At 43.6% G+C, this 16,880-nt stretch overlaps 1 protein-coding gene across 12 annotated transcripts in view; it reads left to right on the plus strand.

Annotated features, from left to right (window-relative positions):
- psd3 (pleckstrin and Sec7 domain containing 3) overlaps nucleotides 1-16,880 on the plus strand; it is a 480,227-nt gene that overhangs the window by 410,577 nt on the left and 52,770 nt on the right. For all 12 annotated transcript variants that reach the window (XM_033021839.1, XM_033021856.1, XM_033021848.1 and 9 more), the window contains 2 exons: nucleotides 2,040-2,233; nucleotides 9,033-9,103. In XM_033021839.1, the coding sequence (XP_032877730.1) occupies nucleotides 2,040-2,233; nucleotides 9,033-9,103 (265 nt within the window). The remainder of the gene's footprint in view (nucleotides 1-2,039; nucleotides 2,234-9,032; nucleotides 9,104-16,880) is intronic.

A 16,880-nucleotide genomic window follows, 5' to 3' on the forward strand; every position in this document is an offset into this window, starting at 1 on the left:
GGACCACCGTGGCGCTAACGGCAGGTACTCGTGTAACTTGTTGACTCGGGAGAAAATTCAAGCAAGCTTGAATTTCTCCAAGAGTGACTTGTACACTTGTGGTTGAACATTGAAACATCATATGGACGTAGTGGCCAGTGCGATATCCGTAATAACTCTTGCGTTTACCGTGGGAACTCCTGCGAACGGTGAACCCGGAAGCTGGACAGAGGGGACAGAAGGTGAGTAATCTGGAATGAACATGCTGGTCGTTCTCTGCCCACACGATCTCTACGGAGCTTCCAGGCTGTTTATATATAAAAGAGCATTCCAAAAGTGTCTCACCAGCAATCTGCAGCCTTCAAGAGGTCTTTTTAAATGAAGTGTTTATTTCCAACGTCTGGTAACTTTCGGTAGAATTGCCACCAGCGTTTAGAGAATATGTACCTGTGATTTTGTCCTATTTTTTTCTGATACTCATTAAATCAACAGGAGACTAAAAGTGGCATTTAGATAAACAAAGTTGCTGCCTTGGCGAATATCGATGCTATTATCTTTATGTAAACTGTGAGGGTTCGCAGCTGCCACAATGCGTCTGACGAGTTATACCAATGTAATTTGGCACAAGCTGGTTTAATTGTGGGAAAAACTCTTCAAAGCCCTTCCAAGACGGAGGAATTCCCCAGAAAGTAGCTCGTTTTCTTTTGTAGAACTTTCCTCTGTCAACGCATAGATCTACAGTTAGGGAACCAACTGCTGGTACTGATGTATTTGAGTGTTTCAGGGAATTTCCTCTGATTATTTTCAAGCTTTGTCCATCTCTTTTGAACTCATTTGATTCGATACTATTTGATTTTGGAATGGTGGTTACTTATTATATAAATTATGTGACCTATTTTCTGTTCCTATGATTCTCTAAGTACTTTGTTTATAAATTCTGAACTCGTGAATTCGAGATTTCAGTGGTTTTCTGTATGCGGCTCACTCAGATACACTTGGCACAAACCGGCTTTTCCCATTTGGACCGTATAAGCCGTTTACAATCGCGTTGGACTCACTACATTTCTATGATCTGTAATCGTTTAACATTGAGTATAAACGATTATATTTAATACTCGGAATGCATATTGATTTTAGCGATGCCATATAACTTTCTCTGTATGTGAAGGGAACGATCGCTTCTAGTATGTTTACACCTCTCTGTAAAACATCCATTCTTAAAAAGGTGGTCTCAATATCGCCAATGGAACATGTGTCAATGTGTCAAAGCACTTGTAATGCTTGTCTAAAAAAAAGTGACATCATTTGTGCCACGTGATGATTTAACAACACTTCACAGTTCACAATGTTCATTCAAGATTTAACGGGAAAGTTCGGGAGACGGACAAGTCACTCGCACAAATAACAGAAATGCCGAGTACCCGTGGGAACTCTTTATCTACCCCCCGTTATATCGTGTGATATCGTGCTAGACCACGACCACTTCACTCTGGTTACATCTTGTGTCAAGTCGCCCCGTGAGAAAGGCCTTTTACCCAGCATCAACGGACAGAGCTACAACCTGAAACTTTAATACAGCATCTTGTTCTAGATGTTGTCTGACATGCTATGCATACTTAGTGTTTTCTGTTTTTATTTTAGTTTTTTTGTTGCATTTTGTTTTTTTTTATTGTATCTGGTTGAGCCCAATCATACACAGAGTGGCCCAACCCTTCAAAGAAAATGCAAGCGAGCGAGAGACACATACTGTAGAACTGCAGATGCTGGTTTACCAAAACAAAAGTCGCAGTGTGCTGGAGTAACTCAGCCGGTCAGCCAGCATCTCTGGAGAACAGGAATAGGTGACCTTTCGGGTCGGGGATCTTTCTTCAGACTGATTGTGGTGGGGTGGGGGAGAGAAAGCTGGAAGAGAGATGGGGGCAGGAGAAAACCTGGCAAGTGATTGGTAAGTGAGCCATTTCCCTTGGGCCTCCCTTACCTAGCAGACTGAAGGATTGTAAAGAATGTGGTACAAACCCCTTGACAATTGTCTTTTTTTCCCCCCCATTTTTGTCTTCCAGAAATGAAGAGGAGTTGAGGAAGTCTCTCTCCGAGCTTGCTAACAACAAGACAGATAATGCTGGATCCAAGACCAGCAATCGAATTGGCTCCAGCACTAATCCGTTCCTTGACATTCCACAGGATCCCAATGCTAAAACATACAAAGCTGGCTTTCTCTCACGAAAAATTCATGCAGATATGGATGGAAAGAAAAGTGAGTCTTGACCAGAGGTTATTTCTCCATGGCTCTTTCTCTGTTTACTTTAAAGCTGTGTCATTATTATAAGTTAATTTGTTTCCTCGCAGAGAGAGGTTTAAGGTGCCGTAATGTCTTTGTCTGTGAATTTGAAAAACCTTAGTAGGATTAATTTATGATTTCCTGAGAGCACAATCATTTCTGCAAGGCATAAAGCCAATTAATCGCTCACTTATAGAGGGACGGAGGCTAATCAGTCCCTCCAACAGAACAGTCCCTACAGTCTCGCACGCTCTTTGAAAATCTCATCCTATTACACACAGCCTTTCTTCTACTCCCCCCAATGTAAAATTTCCTTTTCAAATATATATCAATATATATCCAAAATCCTATGTTTAAGAACAAGGGAAAAATAATCTTGTATTCCCTCCAATTCCTTCTGTGTTTATCTTTTTTAAAATGTGGTTGCAATGCTTACTGATTCTCCCCATTCGATGGTAGACAGAAAATGCTGGAGAAACTCAACAGGTGAGGCAGCATCTATGGAGAGAAGGAATAGGCGACGTTTCGGGTCGAGACCCTTCTTCTTCCTCATTCTATGTTCGCTCTCTTCACATGAGGAAACTGCTCATTGTAGGGAATAAATCAATGTACTGTACTGGGTGGCACAATGGCGCAGCGGTAGAGCTGCTACCTTACAGCACCAGACACCTGGATTCAATCCTGACTATGGGCACTGTCTGTACGGAGTGTGTACATTCCTCCTGTGACCACATTAATTTTCTCTGGGTGCTCTGGTCTCCTCCCACATTCCAAAGTTGTGCAGGTTTGTAGGCTACTTGGCCTCTGTAAAATTGTCCCTGGTATGAAGGATAGAACTAGTTCATAAATTATATGTGCAGACTTAGACCATTCGGCCCACCAAGACTATGCCACCATTCAATCATGGATGATCTATCTTTCTCTCTCAACCCCATTCTTCTGCCTTTTCCCCACAATCCCTGACACTTGCTAATCAGAAATCTGCCCATCTCCGCCTGAAAAATATCCATTGACTTGGCCTCCACAGCCGTCTGTGGCTGGGTGTCTGGGTGATCGTTGGTTGGCACGGGCTCGGTGAGCCGAACGGCCTTGTTTCCATGCTGTATCTCTAAACTAAACTAGACTAGGAAGAATCAGTCCCAGTCTGGTTGGCCATTTGCAAAAAGGACTCAAATCTGCATTAGACATTCACAATGTTGCCATAAATATTCCTTTCTCCGTGGGATATCCAACCAAACAAAAGCCATAGTAATTTGAAATAGTGTCTGATAAATTACTTACACTTCTCATTATTTTAGCAAGGTAAAATGATTTTAATGCAGTACCTTAACACAATAGTTAGTTTTGATGCCACATGAAAGATGCTCCCTTGTGAGTGTTAGAGTGCACATACAGACTATTTGGTCGTTCTTCCTCAAGTACACAAAGAGGATAAGGTTCAGGAAGAGCTATAACCCAGAAGCTGAAGCACAAATTGTCCTGATGAAGCTGTATTATTTTTGGCCATGAAAATGGAATGCAATCAGAAGGATTTCGAAGAATGTCTCCCAACGGCAATATAATTCTACAGAGACTCGAACTTGTGTTCTTAATGTTTGGGAAGGAACTGCAGATGCTGGTTTACACCGAAGATGGACACAAAATGCTGGAGTCACTCAGCGGGACAGGCAGCATCTCTAGATAGAACGAATGGATGATGTTTCGGGTCGAAACCCTTTTTCAGACTGAGAGTCGGGAGAGAGGGAGACACAGAGTTAAGGAAGTGTAAGGTGTGAAAATGAGACATCAAAGAGAATGCAGATCAAGGAAAATATTGAATAAATCATTGTTAGCTGGAGGAAGGTGACAACAAAGCATACAGAGATAACATTTAATCAGTCGGACTGGTCGGAGAACTAGGAAGGGGGAGGGAAAGCAAAGGTTACTTGAACTTTGAGAAGTCAATAATACTGCTGGGATGTAAGCAGCCCAAGCGAAATATGAGGTGCTGTTCCTCTAATTTGTGGGTCTCACTCAGATAGTGGAGGTGGCCCAGGACAGAAAGGTCAGTATGGGAATGGGAGGGGGTGGGAGTTAGTTTAGCAACTGGGAAATATCAGGTAGGTTTAAGCAGACTGAGTGGAGGTGTTCAGCGAAACGATGGCCGAGCCTGCGCTTGGTCTCGCCGATATATAGGAGTCCACACCTGGAACAGCGGATACAGTAGATGAGGGTGTAGGAGGTGTTCTTACTTCTGCACAAGATGCTCAAACATGTGCTATGAAGTATACTTCCACGAATAATTGCAAGACAATATACCTGCTGCAAATGGACAATCCTCAATTTTGAAGTTGGTCTGTCACTATGTGAATGTAAAATGTTGAGATTAGGCTTGTGGGAATATTAATGATGATTTATCTACTCAGTATAGGACTCATTGAATTTCTCTTTTAAGTAATGTTTATTTATTTTTCCACTGGGTTCTTTACATTTGAAATAATAGACAAAGCAAAAAGTCCAGAAATGCAGTTTGGCCCAAATATTTTAAAAATCATCCTTGATCATCTTAGCATCAGTACCCAAAGCACGATATATTTGATGATTACTTTCTCCTTTCCCATCTTCACCTTGAAACCGACTCCCATTTGGAACCCTACACTCCCCTCCATTCCCCTCGGTCTGAAGAAGGGTCCCGACCTGAAACGCCAATTGTTCCTTTTCTCCAGAGATGCTGCCTGACCCCTCTGAGCTACTCCAGCACTTTGTGTCTATTGCCCCTCCATATCCCAGTTATTCTGCTTTACTTAACAGGTAGCCCTTTGACCCTTTGAAAGCAGTGTCAATTGTAATAAAATTACCTAAAATTCGGACGTAACAGTAGAAAATTCCAGAAATGCTCAGCAAATCCAACAGCATCTGTTAAGAGAGCAAAAGTTACAGGCTAGAAACGAGAACACAGCAAACAGATTTATAGTTGCCTCCACCATGTCTTAAACTGTCCTTTGTGCAAAAGTGGAAAAGCACAGCAGGTCAGGTAGCATGCGCAAAGAAAGATTCAAGAGTTAATGTTCCAAGGTGACTTTTTAATAAAAACTTGGAAAATGTAATATACTAGACTAAGTCCCATGTTCACACGGGAGCGCTGGTCCCCCAACGCAATATTCCACCTCTCCACCAATTCCAATGTTGGTGGCCGGTGGGGGGGGGGGGCTTTTTGGAGCGCTAGTATGGATGTTGTGGGCTGAAGGGACTGGTTTCCTAATATGGACATCGTGGGCCAAATGGTTTCTTGGGGTGGCAGCTCAGTCACTCAAGCCTGATGAGCTGGCAACTCACTCACGGCTGGTGGGCTGGCAGTTGACTCAAGGCTATTCCTTGAAATTCTATTTCAAGCAGGGTGCAAGGCCACCAAATTCAAGTGCAGTTTCATACCACTTCAAGCAGGGTGCAAGTCCACCAAACTCAAGTGCAATTTCATACCACTTCAAGCAGGGTCCAAGTCCACCAAACTCAAGTGCAGTTTCATACCACTTCAAGCAGGGTACAAGGCCACCAAATTCAAGTGCAGTTTCATACCACTTCAAGCTGGGTGCAAGGCCACCAAATTCAAGTGCAGTGTCATACCACTTCAAGCAGGGTGCAAGGACATCAAATTCAAGTGCAGTTTCATATCATTTCAAACAGGATGCAATGCCGCCAAATTCAAATGCAGTTTCATACCATTTCATGCAGGGTGCAAGGCCACCAAATTCAAATGCAGTTTCATACCATTTCATGCAGGGTGCAAGGCCACCACATTCAAGTGCAGTTTCATACCATTTCAAGCAGGGTGAAACCATCCTGAAACCATCATAAAACCACGCAAAACACCACATAAACACCAGATAAACACCACACACAGTTCAGTAGACATTCAGTGTGTTCAGTTGATTCACAGCTCAGGCAGAGTCGTGACCTCTCCCTCCCCCATCTTGCAGAGACTGAGTCACACCCACACTTCCGGGTTTTATAATCCCACCCCCCTCCCACCAGAAGAGGCATGGCCTTCATGGTGTGATTGACAAGAGAGAGATTCACAAAAAATTTTAAACACATAACACTTTTATTTTTCATTGATGGGAAGAATCCTCTGCACCTGATGAGCGGAGCAGACTGAGTAAGATGGCCAGAAATCACAGCCGTAAGTGGTAGTGTTTTATCTAAAATCAATATACAGTGCAAACAGGAAGTTGTCAAATTTAGACTTTTAATCATTTGCCATTTCAAACCAACCACCACCAACCATTTGCTGTGCTTTATTTCAAACCTACCACCACCAATCATTTGCTGTGCTTTATTTCAAAACAACCCCCACCAACCATTTGCTGTGCTTTATTTCAAACCAACCACATTTTCATTTTCAAACCACATTAAGGGCACTCAAGGTCAATAAAAGCACACTCACAGTTTAGTAGACATGTGTTCAGTGTTATTCACAGCTCAGACTGAGGCGTGACCCTCTCGCTTCCCCCATCTTGCAGAGACTGACTGAGGCACTCAACACTTCCGGGTTTTATAGTACCTCCGGAAGGTGCGTGGCCTTCAGGAGAGAGAATCTCAATGTTTTTTAAACACTAATAACTCTTTTATTTTTAATCAATGGGGAAAATCCTCTTGTCCTGCACAGCGGAGGGGGACTCTTGAGTAAGATGGCCAAAAATCACAGCCATAAGTAGCAGAGATTTTTCTAAAAATTAATATACAGAACAACAGGAAGTGGTCAAGATCAGACTTTTAGTAATATAGATAGCAATATATAGTAATATAAATATATATATTATATTTTCCAAGTTTTTATTAAAAGGTCACCATCTTAGAACGTTAACTTGATTCTTTCTCCGCGCATGCTGCCTGACCTGCTGTGCTTTTCCAGTTTTTAGCTCAGCCTATGTCAACCGATCCTGTAAATTCCAGGCCACCGTTTCTGAGCAGCCAGCTCTGGAAACGCAAAGTGCTGACTGACTGACCTGTCCCACCTCGTAGGTCTAGAACCCTCGTGGTCAACACTTTGAGTTGGTACTTGGTGTCTTTGCCAAATTGCTATTGCTTGCCTGGACCCATTTTCTGATTTTTTTTTAATACCAGAATCTCACTTTTCTTTGAGAAATCAATATTTTATTGAATTACCATTAATAGAGCAAAGCCCGCACTCAGCAGAACAGATATAGGGCAACTTTATTGAATTATTTTCTGGCTATCTGTGTATCTTTTGAGTGGGAGACTGTGCAAGAAGGCCAGGAAACAAATTGGGCTCCAATTAATATACATCTGTATTTTAATGCAAATTTGGGGCATGGCAGTAGTGCAATGAAGAACAATGCAGTCCATTTGTGTGCTACTATCTTTGACTGTGATTCAGAAATATTTAGTGAGATATATAATGCTCAAGGAAATTGGGGGCATCACAAGCAATTTTTTTAGTTTAGTTCAGTTTATTGTCACAATGCTGGTTTACAAAAAAAATCATAAAAGTGCTGGAGTAACTCCACAGGCCAGGCAAGATCTCTGGAGGACATGGATCCTCCCTACTACATTCAGTCTGAAGGATCCTGACCTGAAACGTCACCTATCCATGTCCTCTCAGGATGCTGCCTGGCTTGCTGAGTTACTCCAGCACTTTGTGGGGGGTTTTTCACATGCATGTAGCTGGGTTTTTTTGTGTTTTTTTTAAACTTATGTTGTAAGGCAATGTGAAAAGCTTTTTGTTGTGTGCTTTCCAATCAGCGCGAGACTACTATACAGGATTACAATCAAGCCATCCATAGTGTACTCATGCAGGATAAAGGGTATAATATTTAATGCAAGACAAAGTCCAGTATAGTCTGATAAAAGATCGTCTGATGAGGGTCTTCAATGAGATAGATGGTGGTAGGTCAGGACTGCTTTCTAGTTGTTGATAGGATGGTTCACTTGCCTGATAACAGCTGGGAAGAAACTGTCCCTGAATCTGGAGCTATGGTTTTTACACTTATGTATCTCTTGCCTAATGGGGGAGGGGAGTGGAGTGGAGGGACTGTCCGGGGATGAGATATGTCATTTATTATGCTGGTTGCCTTGCCGAGGCAGCATGAAATGTAGATTTAGGATGAGCTAGTACTCATTCTGTAATCCAGCTCACACATCCTTGTTTTGTATATTTGACACTGTAGATTATGTCCACATCTCAGTGTGTGCAAGTCAATATCCATCATGTTTGCCCACCTCCGATGATAAAGGTCTTATCTGATTTACTGTCTTTACTCTAGTAGCCAATACTCCTTAAATTGGCAATGGAGCTATGACAACACAGTTAAGGTTATTTGGATAGATTTGTACAAATTTGAAGACATGAAATAACTTCAAGAATTACATTTGATGTCTTAATGCAGGATTTTGTGAATGACTGTAACTCTACATCATCCTTGGTAATCCTGCTTAAAGCAAGCTAACGCCAAGCAGATACAAGAATCTGCAGATGCTGGTTCACAAATAAACCCCCACAAAAGTGCTGGAGTAACGCAGCAGGCCAGGCAACATATCTGGAGGACGTGGATAGGTGTCATTTTGGATCAGGATCACCCTACTACATTCAGTCGGAAGGATCCTGACCTGAAACGTCACCTATCCATATCCCCCCGGGATACTGCCTGGCCTGCTGAAAGGACTAGTGAAGCACATCTTGTTAATATTAGCAAAGCCATGCCAATGATATTGGCATAGCCTCTGAAACTCACTCCTCTGACTGATTCCTGCATCTGTTTGTTTTTCCTCCATGCAGCTCCGAGGGGAAAAAGAGGTTGGAAGACATTTTATGCCGTGCTCAAAGGCATGATTCTTTACTTGCAGAAGGTAAATGCACCTCCTTTCATTCAGTAGAACCATCCAATAAATAAATGCCAATAAATCTGTGACCTTGCAGCAAATGTGTGGAAATTCCTGGTTTTCCCCTGTATACACCCAGCGATGGAACAAAAAAGCAACTCGAGTAAAATTCAATAAAATGGACACACGGTCTTCAGATGCTGGAATCCTGGGCATGAATTAAACACAATATGATTATCCCTGGAGACATGTAATGTACAAAATAACAGCATGAACTAGTTTGATCACAGGCACAATGTGCTGGAGAAACTCAGCTGGGCAGCAGCATCTCAGGAGAACATGGGAGTAATGTTTCGGGTCAGGACCCTTCTTCCGAGTCTGGATTGTAAAACAGCATCAGCAGTTCCTTGTTTCTAAACTAGTTCAATCAATTAGGTTTAAACAAGTGGTATTAATTACTCCATTACCAATCTTGCACCTGATTATATCACTCTAATATTTTTGTCCCTCGTGCAATTGACTCCCAACTAACTCTACAACTCATGACCATTTATTTGCAGTTGTCGTGAACAGAATGAAGGGGGGGGGGGGGGGGTTTGGGGTTTGGTTTAGTTTAGTTTAGATTCATTTAACAGGAGCCCAGACATAAAACTTAGGGAGAAGAAAATAGAGAGTTATAGTGACAGATTTATTTGCAGAGCAGAAGTGCTAGTGCAGGGAATGGTGAGAGTCATGGTCATATGCTGGCAGGTGAGATTAATTTGGCATCATGTTCAGCACAGACATTGTGGGCTGAAGGGCCTCTTCCTGTGTTGTACGTCTCTTTAGACACAAGGAACTGCAGATGCCGGTTTACAAAAAAACAAAGTGCTGGAGTAACTCAGCAGTCAGGCAGCATCTCTGGAGAACATTGATAGACGACGTTAGATTGAAGTAGGATCCCGACCTGAAACGTCGCATATACACATTCTCCAGAGTGGCTGCTTGACCCGCTGAGTTACTCCAGCACTTTGTGTCTTTCATTTTCTATGTTCTAGTGCAGACTAGCTGAGCAGAATCCTCTATTCCTGCAGCACTTTTCAATTAATAACTAAGGTGCCATATTTCTCAATGGTGCCTCAATTTGTCTTCTAATGGGAAGGAGGAGAACCAGCGAGCATGAGGATCTTTATCTTTCATTGCAGATACTATGCGCAGTCTTCAACCTATGCTTTGCACTAATTTTCAATAAAGGTCGATGGCATAATAAATCAATGATTGATGGAAGCAATTCTTCTTCAGCTGAAGGAACAACTTGACCATGGTACTTTTCTACTGGAAAGTAATGGCCCGTTGACAAAGAGTAATTGTTGCTGTGAGCCATGCATCCGCTGATTACTTTGAGAAACTAGCCAATTTAAATGGGATTAGTTGAGAACCAGTCGGAGGAGCATTTATTTGATGAATTGACACCTTCCCATATCCTGGAAATGTTTAAAATTTAATTCTCGGGTTGCAATTCATCAGATATTTGCTTTGAGGACAGCTGCTGTTCTCAGTCAAGTCAAGTGCTGCTGGGCAGAGCATTTCCTAACATTCTGGATAGAAAAGAACTGCAGGTGCTGGTTTATACCGAAGGTAGACACACAAAGTGCTGGAGTAACTCAGAGGGTCAGGCGGCATACCTGGAGAAAAAGGATGGGTGACCTTTTGGATCTGAAGAAGGATACAGACCTGAAATCACCTGCCCTTTATCTCCAGAGATGACATAGAGGCTATTTTTATACATTTTGGTTTCACCATGTAGTAATTACAGCAGTGTTTATACATGCCCCCCCCATTTCAGGGCACCATAATGTTTGGGACACAGAAGTGTCAGGTGAATGAAAGTAGTCATTTTAGTATTTTGTTGCATATCCTTTGCATTCAATGACTGCTTGAAGTCTGCGATTCATGGACATCACCAGTTGCTGGGTGTCTTCTCTGGTGATGCTCTGTCAGGCCTGTATTGCAGCCATCTTTAGCTTATGCTTGTTTTGGGAGCTTAGTCCCTTTCAGTTTTCTCTTCAGCATATAAAAGGCATGCTCAATGGGTTCAGATCGAGTGATTGACTTGGCCACTCAAGAATTTACAATTTTTTCACTTTGAAAAACTCCTTTGTTGCTTTAGCAGTAAGTATGGGATCATTGTCTTGCTGTAGAATGAAGCGCCGGCCATTGAGTTTTGAGGCATTTGTTTGAACTTGAGCAGATAGGATGTGTCTATACACTGCCTCTGGAAACATTCCTGTTTCAAGATGGCTGTCTGGCTGCCCGTCATCTCCCGTCTGGACAAAGCCCCAAACAAGGTAATCTCTACCTTTCGTATGGCCTGCAGTCAAAGCTGGCTTACGAACGGCAAACACTATTGGATATTCAAGCCTCGGTCGTTGAGGTGTTAACCCGAGGCCCCGGATGAGGCCCCGGACTGAGCCCCGGACTAGGCCCCGGACAGAGCCGAGCCTCTGTCGTCGAGATCTTCATCCGAGGCCCCGGACTGAGCCCCCGTCTGAGTCCCGGACAAGGCTTCCCCTACCGTTCGCTCCTCGCTCGGCTCCCGATGGATATATGGGCTCGGCCTTGCCAGAGCCAGGGGGTGGAGTAAACGCGCGGGCGCCCTGGTAAGGTTGAAGAACCTCGCCTGCACCCGTTTAACATCAGCTTATCTCGCCAAGCGCTGTGAAGATGGATCTGGTCGGCCCTACCGCTCCATCCACCGGCGGTCCCTCAAGCCCAGGTATGCCTCTCTCCGGTCGATTTTCCCGGTCCCTGGTCTGTTGGCCCGCGGGCTCCCATCCAGGCCATGTGTGAAATGCAGCGGCGTGGTCTCCCTGAACCTCCGCCCGCTGCCGTGGGAGCCGCTACCGGACCACAACTCACCTGCAGTCCCTGCTAAAGTGGCCCTGATCAACGCAAGATCCTTGCTGAACAAAACCTTCATCCTCAACGACTTCTTCACCACACGTGGATTGGACATCCTACTGGTCACAGAAACCTGGCTTAATCCTAGTGAGCTTGCTCCACTCGTGGAACTCTGCCCTGATACCTGTAACTTTTTTAGCTCGCCTAGACTCTCCAGACGCGGTGGGGGCCTAGCCACTTTGTTTAAGACTTTCAACTGCCACCTGCCAACGCTGATCATTTCTCCAGTTTTGAACATCAACTAATCATAGTTGGTCTAATCTATCCACTTTTAATTGTTCTTTTGTATCGCCCACCAAAAATGCATAAGGACTTCATCTCACAATTTGCTGATCTTATCACTACCTTGTTGGCCAAATTTGACTGGGTCCTGATTCTTGGTGATTTCAACATTCATGTCTGCTGTCCCACAAAGCCTTTTGTGAGTGAATTTATGAACCTGGTTGAATCCTTCAATCTGACTCTACTCACCACTGGACCCACGCACAAGCTTGGCCATACACTAGACCTAGTGCTTTCGTCTGGTCTCCCAATTTGTAATACAGAAATTATTAATGTCTGTCTGTCTGATCATAGTGCAATTATATTCGATGCATCACTGCCTTTCTCTCCCTCAAAATCCCATCTCCCTGCTCGCTACTCCTGCTACGTAAACTCCACGACCAGTAAGTTCTCTGAGGCTCTCATGGCCGCTCCCGACATCTGCACTATTGAGGCGTCTCCCCTCCATCTCAGAACCGACGACCTAATTTCTTTATTCAATACTACTTGCTCTTCCATCCTGGATTCTGTTGCTCCTCTTAAAATGAAAAAGCCTAAGCCTAAAGGCTGGCCGTGGCTCAATGACACCACCAGAGCCCTAAGAAGAGAGTGCAGAAAATCAGAACAGAAGTACAAATCTGATAAGCTTCAAATTTCCTTTGAACTTCTGAAAAACAATCTTCACAAATACCAGGAAGAAGTAAAATCTGCAAGAACAAAATACTTTTCCGCCTTTATTTCCAATGGCGCTCATAACTCCAAGGTCCTTTTTAGTACCATCACCTCTATCATATGTCCTGCCCCCAGCACAAGCTTAACTGGGTCCCCTGCTAAGTGCGAGGAATTTACTACATTTTTTACCAGCAAAGTTAAAAACATCAGATCGAATATTTCCCCTCCCATCCGTGATCTGGCTGTCTCATTGGTCTGTTCTTCAAAATTAGACTGTTTCCAACCCGTTACTCTACCCTCCATTGTAAAATTGGTCACCACCATGAAACCTACTACCTTCCCCCTCGACATTGTCCCCTCTGCCCTTCTGAAGGACGTCATTACAATAGCCGGTCCAGCATCCTCGCCATCTTCAACAGTTCTCTGGCCACTGGCACTGTTCCTACCTGCATGTGCATGAAGTCTTCTGCAGACAGTGGTCATTGACAAATCCACACCAGACACCTGAAGAGTGTTTCTGATCTGTCGGACAGGTGTTTGGGATTTTTCTTTATTATAGAGATAATTCTTCTGTCATCAGCTGTGGAGGTCTTCCTTGGCCTGCCAGTCCCTTTGCGATTAGTAAGCTAACCATTGCTTCCTTTCTTCTTAATGATGTTCCAAACAGTTGATTCTGGTAAGCCTAAGGTTTGGCTGATTTCTCTCACAGTTTTATTCTTGGTTCTCAGTCTCATAATGGTTTATTTGCATTTCATTGGCAAAACTTTGGTCCTCATGTTGAGAAACAGCCAAAGGTGATGGAAAGACTGGAGGAAAGACTCGGTGCTGAGAGCTCCTTATACCTGGATCGAGGAGGCATTTAAACACACTTGAGCAATTACAAACATCTGTGAAGACATGTGTCCCAAACATTATGGTGCCCTGAAATGGGGGGACTATGTATAAACACAGCTGTAATTTCTACATGGTGAAACCAAAATATACCTGTAGCCAAAGAGTGTACTGTGTTTTACATAGTCTGTATATAATAGATAATCTTCTGACTTATCTTGGGCAACAACATGGAAGACATGCTGTAATGAAAACATTAGGACAGCATTTGCCCTTGTTGAATTTTAAATTACAGGCGGCTTTCATTGCATTGAACATGAAAGTTTAAGAAGGAACCAAACTGATATGTTTCAAACAATGAAGTGCTCCAGAGGGGTAGATTGCAGAGAACCTCTAAAGGAAGCAGGTGAGGTCATTTGTCATATGTTCATTAGTGATTGGAGCAGAATTAGGCCATTCAGCCCATCAAGTCTCCTCCACCATCCAATAATGGCTGATCTATCTTTCCCTCTCAACCCCTTTCAAGAATGCTGCACCATTCATCGTGACCATAGCCAATCTTCCAGCGCACCTTCCTATTAAACATAGAACAGTTCAGGACAGACACGTCGGCCACAATGTCAGTGCCAAGACGAGCTTTGTTTTAGAAATACAGTGTGGGAATAGGCCCTTCGATCCACCGAGTCCGTGCTGACCAGTCCTGTCACATTAGGGCCAATTTTTTTAAACAATTTTCCCGAAGCTAATGAACCTACAAACCTGTGCATCTTTGAAATGTGGGAGAAAACTGGGGCACCCGAGAAAACCAAGGCAATCACAGGGAGAACGTACAACTCCGTGCAGACAGCTCCTGTAGTCAGGATCAAACCTGGGTCTTTGGCATTGTAAAGCAGCAACTCCATCACTGTGCCGCTCAAATGGCTGCACATAATCCATATCCCTCCATTCCCTGCATACCCACATGGCCATCCAAACATCCCTTATATGCCACTGTTGTATCTGCCTCAGCCACCACCCCTGGCAGCTCGTTCCACACACTCACCACCCTCTGTGTAAAAAAATAACGTTCCCTACACATCTCTTTTAATCTTTGCCCCTTTCACCTGAAAACTATGCCCTCCAGTATGTGACATTTCCATCCTGGGAAAATGGTTCAAAATGACTACCCTATCTGTGCCTCTCATCCTTTGATTTCTTTACAGACATGGGTGGGAGAGGCTCCAGGTCAAGGAGACTCGTTTCAAAAACAGGAACTAGGGTATTTAGGAGTGAAATCCAAAATCAGCTATCGCAGAAAGGGTCATACAAAGAAATGCAGATGTCAGAATCCTGAGCAAAACACAAACAGCTGGAGTAACTTAGCGATTCAAGCAGCATCTGTGGAGGGAATGGATAAACAACATTTAAGATTGGGACTTATCTTCAGGTTACCAAGTTAGTGGATGTATAGTTTATTTTAGAGAGACAATGCGGTAACAAGCCCTTCGGCCTACTGAGTCCACGACTGCCAAAACTTGTTCACTCGCACTATCCTACACATTGGGGACAATTTACAATTTTACAGAAGCCAATTAACCTAGAAACGTGTACGTCTTTGGAGTGTGGGAGGAAACCGGAGCACCCGGAGAAGACCCACGTGGTCACGGGGAGGATGTACAAACTACATACATACAGACAGCACCTGTAGTCAGGATCGAACACGGGTTTCTGCCTCTGTGAGGCAGCAACTCTACCGCTGCACCACCGTGCCGCTCCGAAGTCTAGAGCTGTTTGTCTCCACAATATGTGGATCCTAGGGATCAAGCTTTTAAAGCATTTTATGAATAGATTTTGCTTACATAACACTGTCAAGAAAGATGAGACCAAGCTGGATACATAAAGGTCTATCGCAGCTCAGTAGTGAGCAAATTAAATGGAAGAACTGGTTTTAGGGGCTGAGCGGTGTGGCCCAGTGTTCTTTCTGCCACGAAAACTGCTGTAAAACATGTACCCAGTGATTGATATAAACCAAAGGGGGCAACTTGCAACCAAAACAATAATGTGACAGTTTAAATACCGTGATTTATTTTACCCACAGTCTACAGTGCATTCAGAAAGTATTCAGACCCCTTCACTCTTTCCACAATTTGTTACATTACAGCCTTATTTAAAAATGGGTAAAATCCTTTTTTTTTTTATCATTGATCTATACAGAATACCCCAGAATGAAGAAGCGAAAACAGGTGTTTAGAAATTATTGCAAAGTAATTAAAAATAAATAACTGATATATCACATTTACATAAGTAATCAGACCCTTTGCTATGACCGTCAAAATTGAGCTTAGGTTCATCCTGTTTCCATTGACTATCCTTGAGATATTTCTACAACTTGATTGGAGTCCACTAGTGGTAAATTAAATTGATTGGACATGATGTGGAAAGGTACACACCTGTCTATATAAAGTTCCACAGTTGACAGAGCATGTCAACGCAAAAACCAAGCCATGACGGCGAAGGAATTGTCCGTAGACTTCCGAGACAGGATTGTGTCGAGACACAGTTCTGGGTACAAGACAACCTCTGCAGCATTGCAGGTCTCGAAAAGCACAGTAGCCTCCGTCATTCATAAATAGAAGAACTTTAGAACCACCAGGACTCTTCATAGAGCTGGCCTCACGGCCAACCTGAGCAATCGGAGGAGAAGGGCCTTGGTTAGGGAGGTGACCAATAACCTGATGGTCACTCAGACAGAGCTCCAGAGTTCCTCTGTGGAGATGGGAAAACCTTCCAGAAGGACAACTATATCTGCAGCACTCCACCAATCAGGCCTTTATGGTAGAGTGGCCAGACGGAAGCCACTCCTCAGTAAAAGGCACATGACAGCCCGCTTGGAGTTTGCCAAAAGGCACCTAAAGGACTCTCAGACTATGAGAAACCAAGATTGAACTCTTTGGCCTGAATGCCAAACGTCACGTCTGGAGGAAACCAGGCACCACTCATCACCTGGCCAATATCATACGTACGGTGAAGCATGGTGGTGGCAGCATCAGGCTGTGGGGATGTTTTTCAGCGGCAAGAACTGGGAGACTAGTCAGGATTGGGGGAAAAATGAACGGAGCAA

Source organism: Amblyraja radiata, chromosome 1, assembly GCF_010909765.2.
Source record: "Amblyraja radiata isolate CabotCenter1 chromosome 1, sAmbRad1.1.pri, whole genome shotgun sequence".
Lineage (NCBI taxonomy): Eukaryota > Metazoa > Chordata > Chondrichthyes > Rajiformes > Rajidae > Amblyraja > Amblyraja radiata.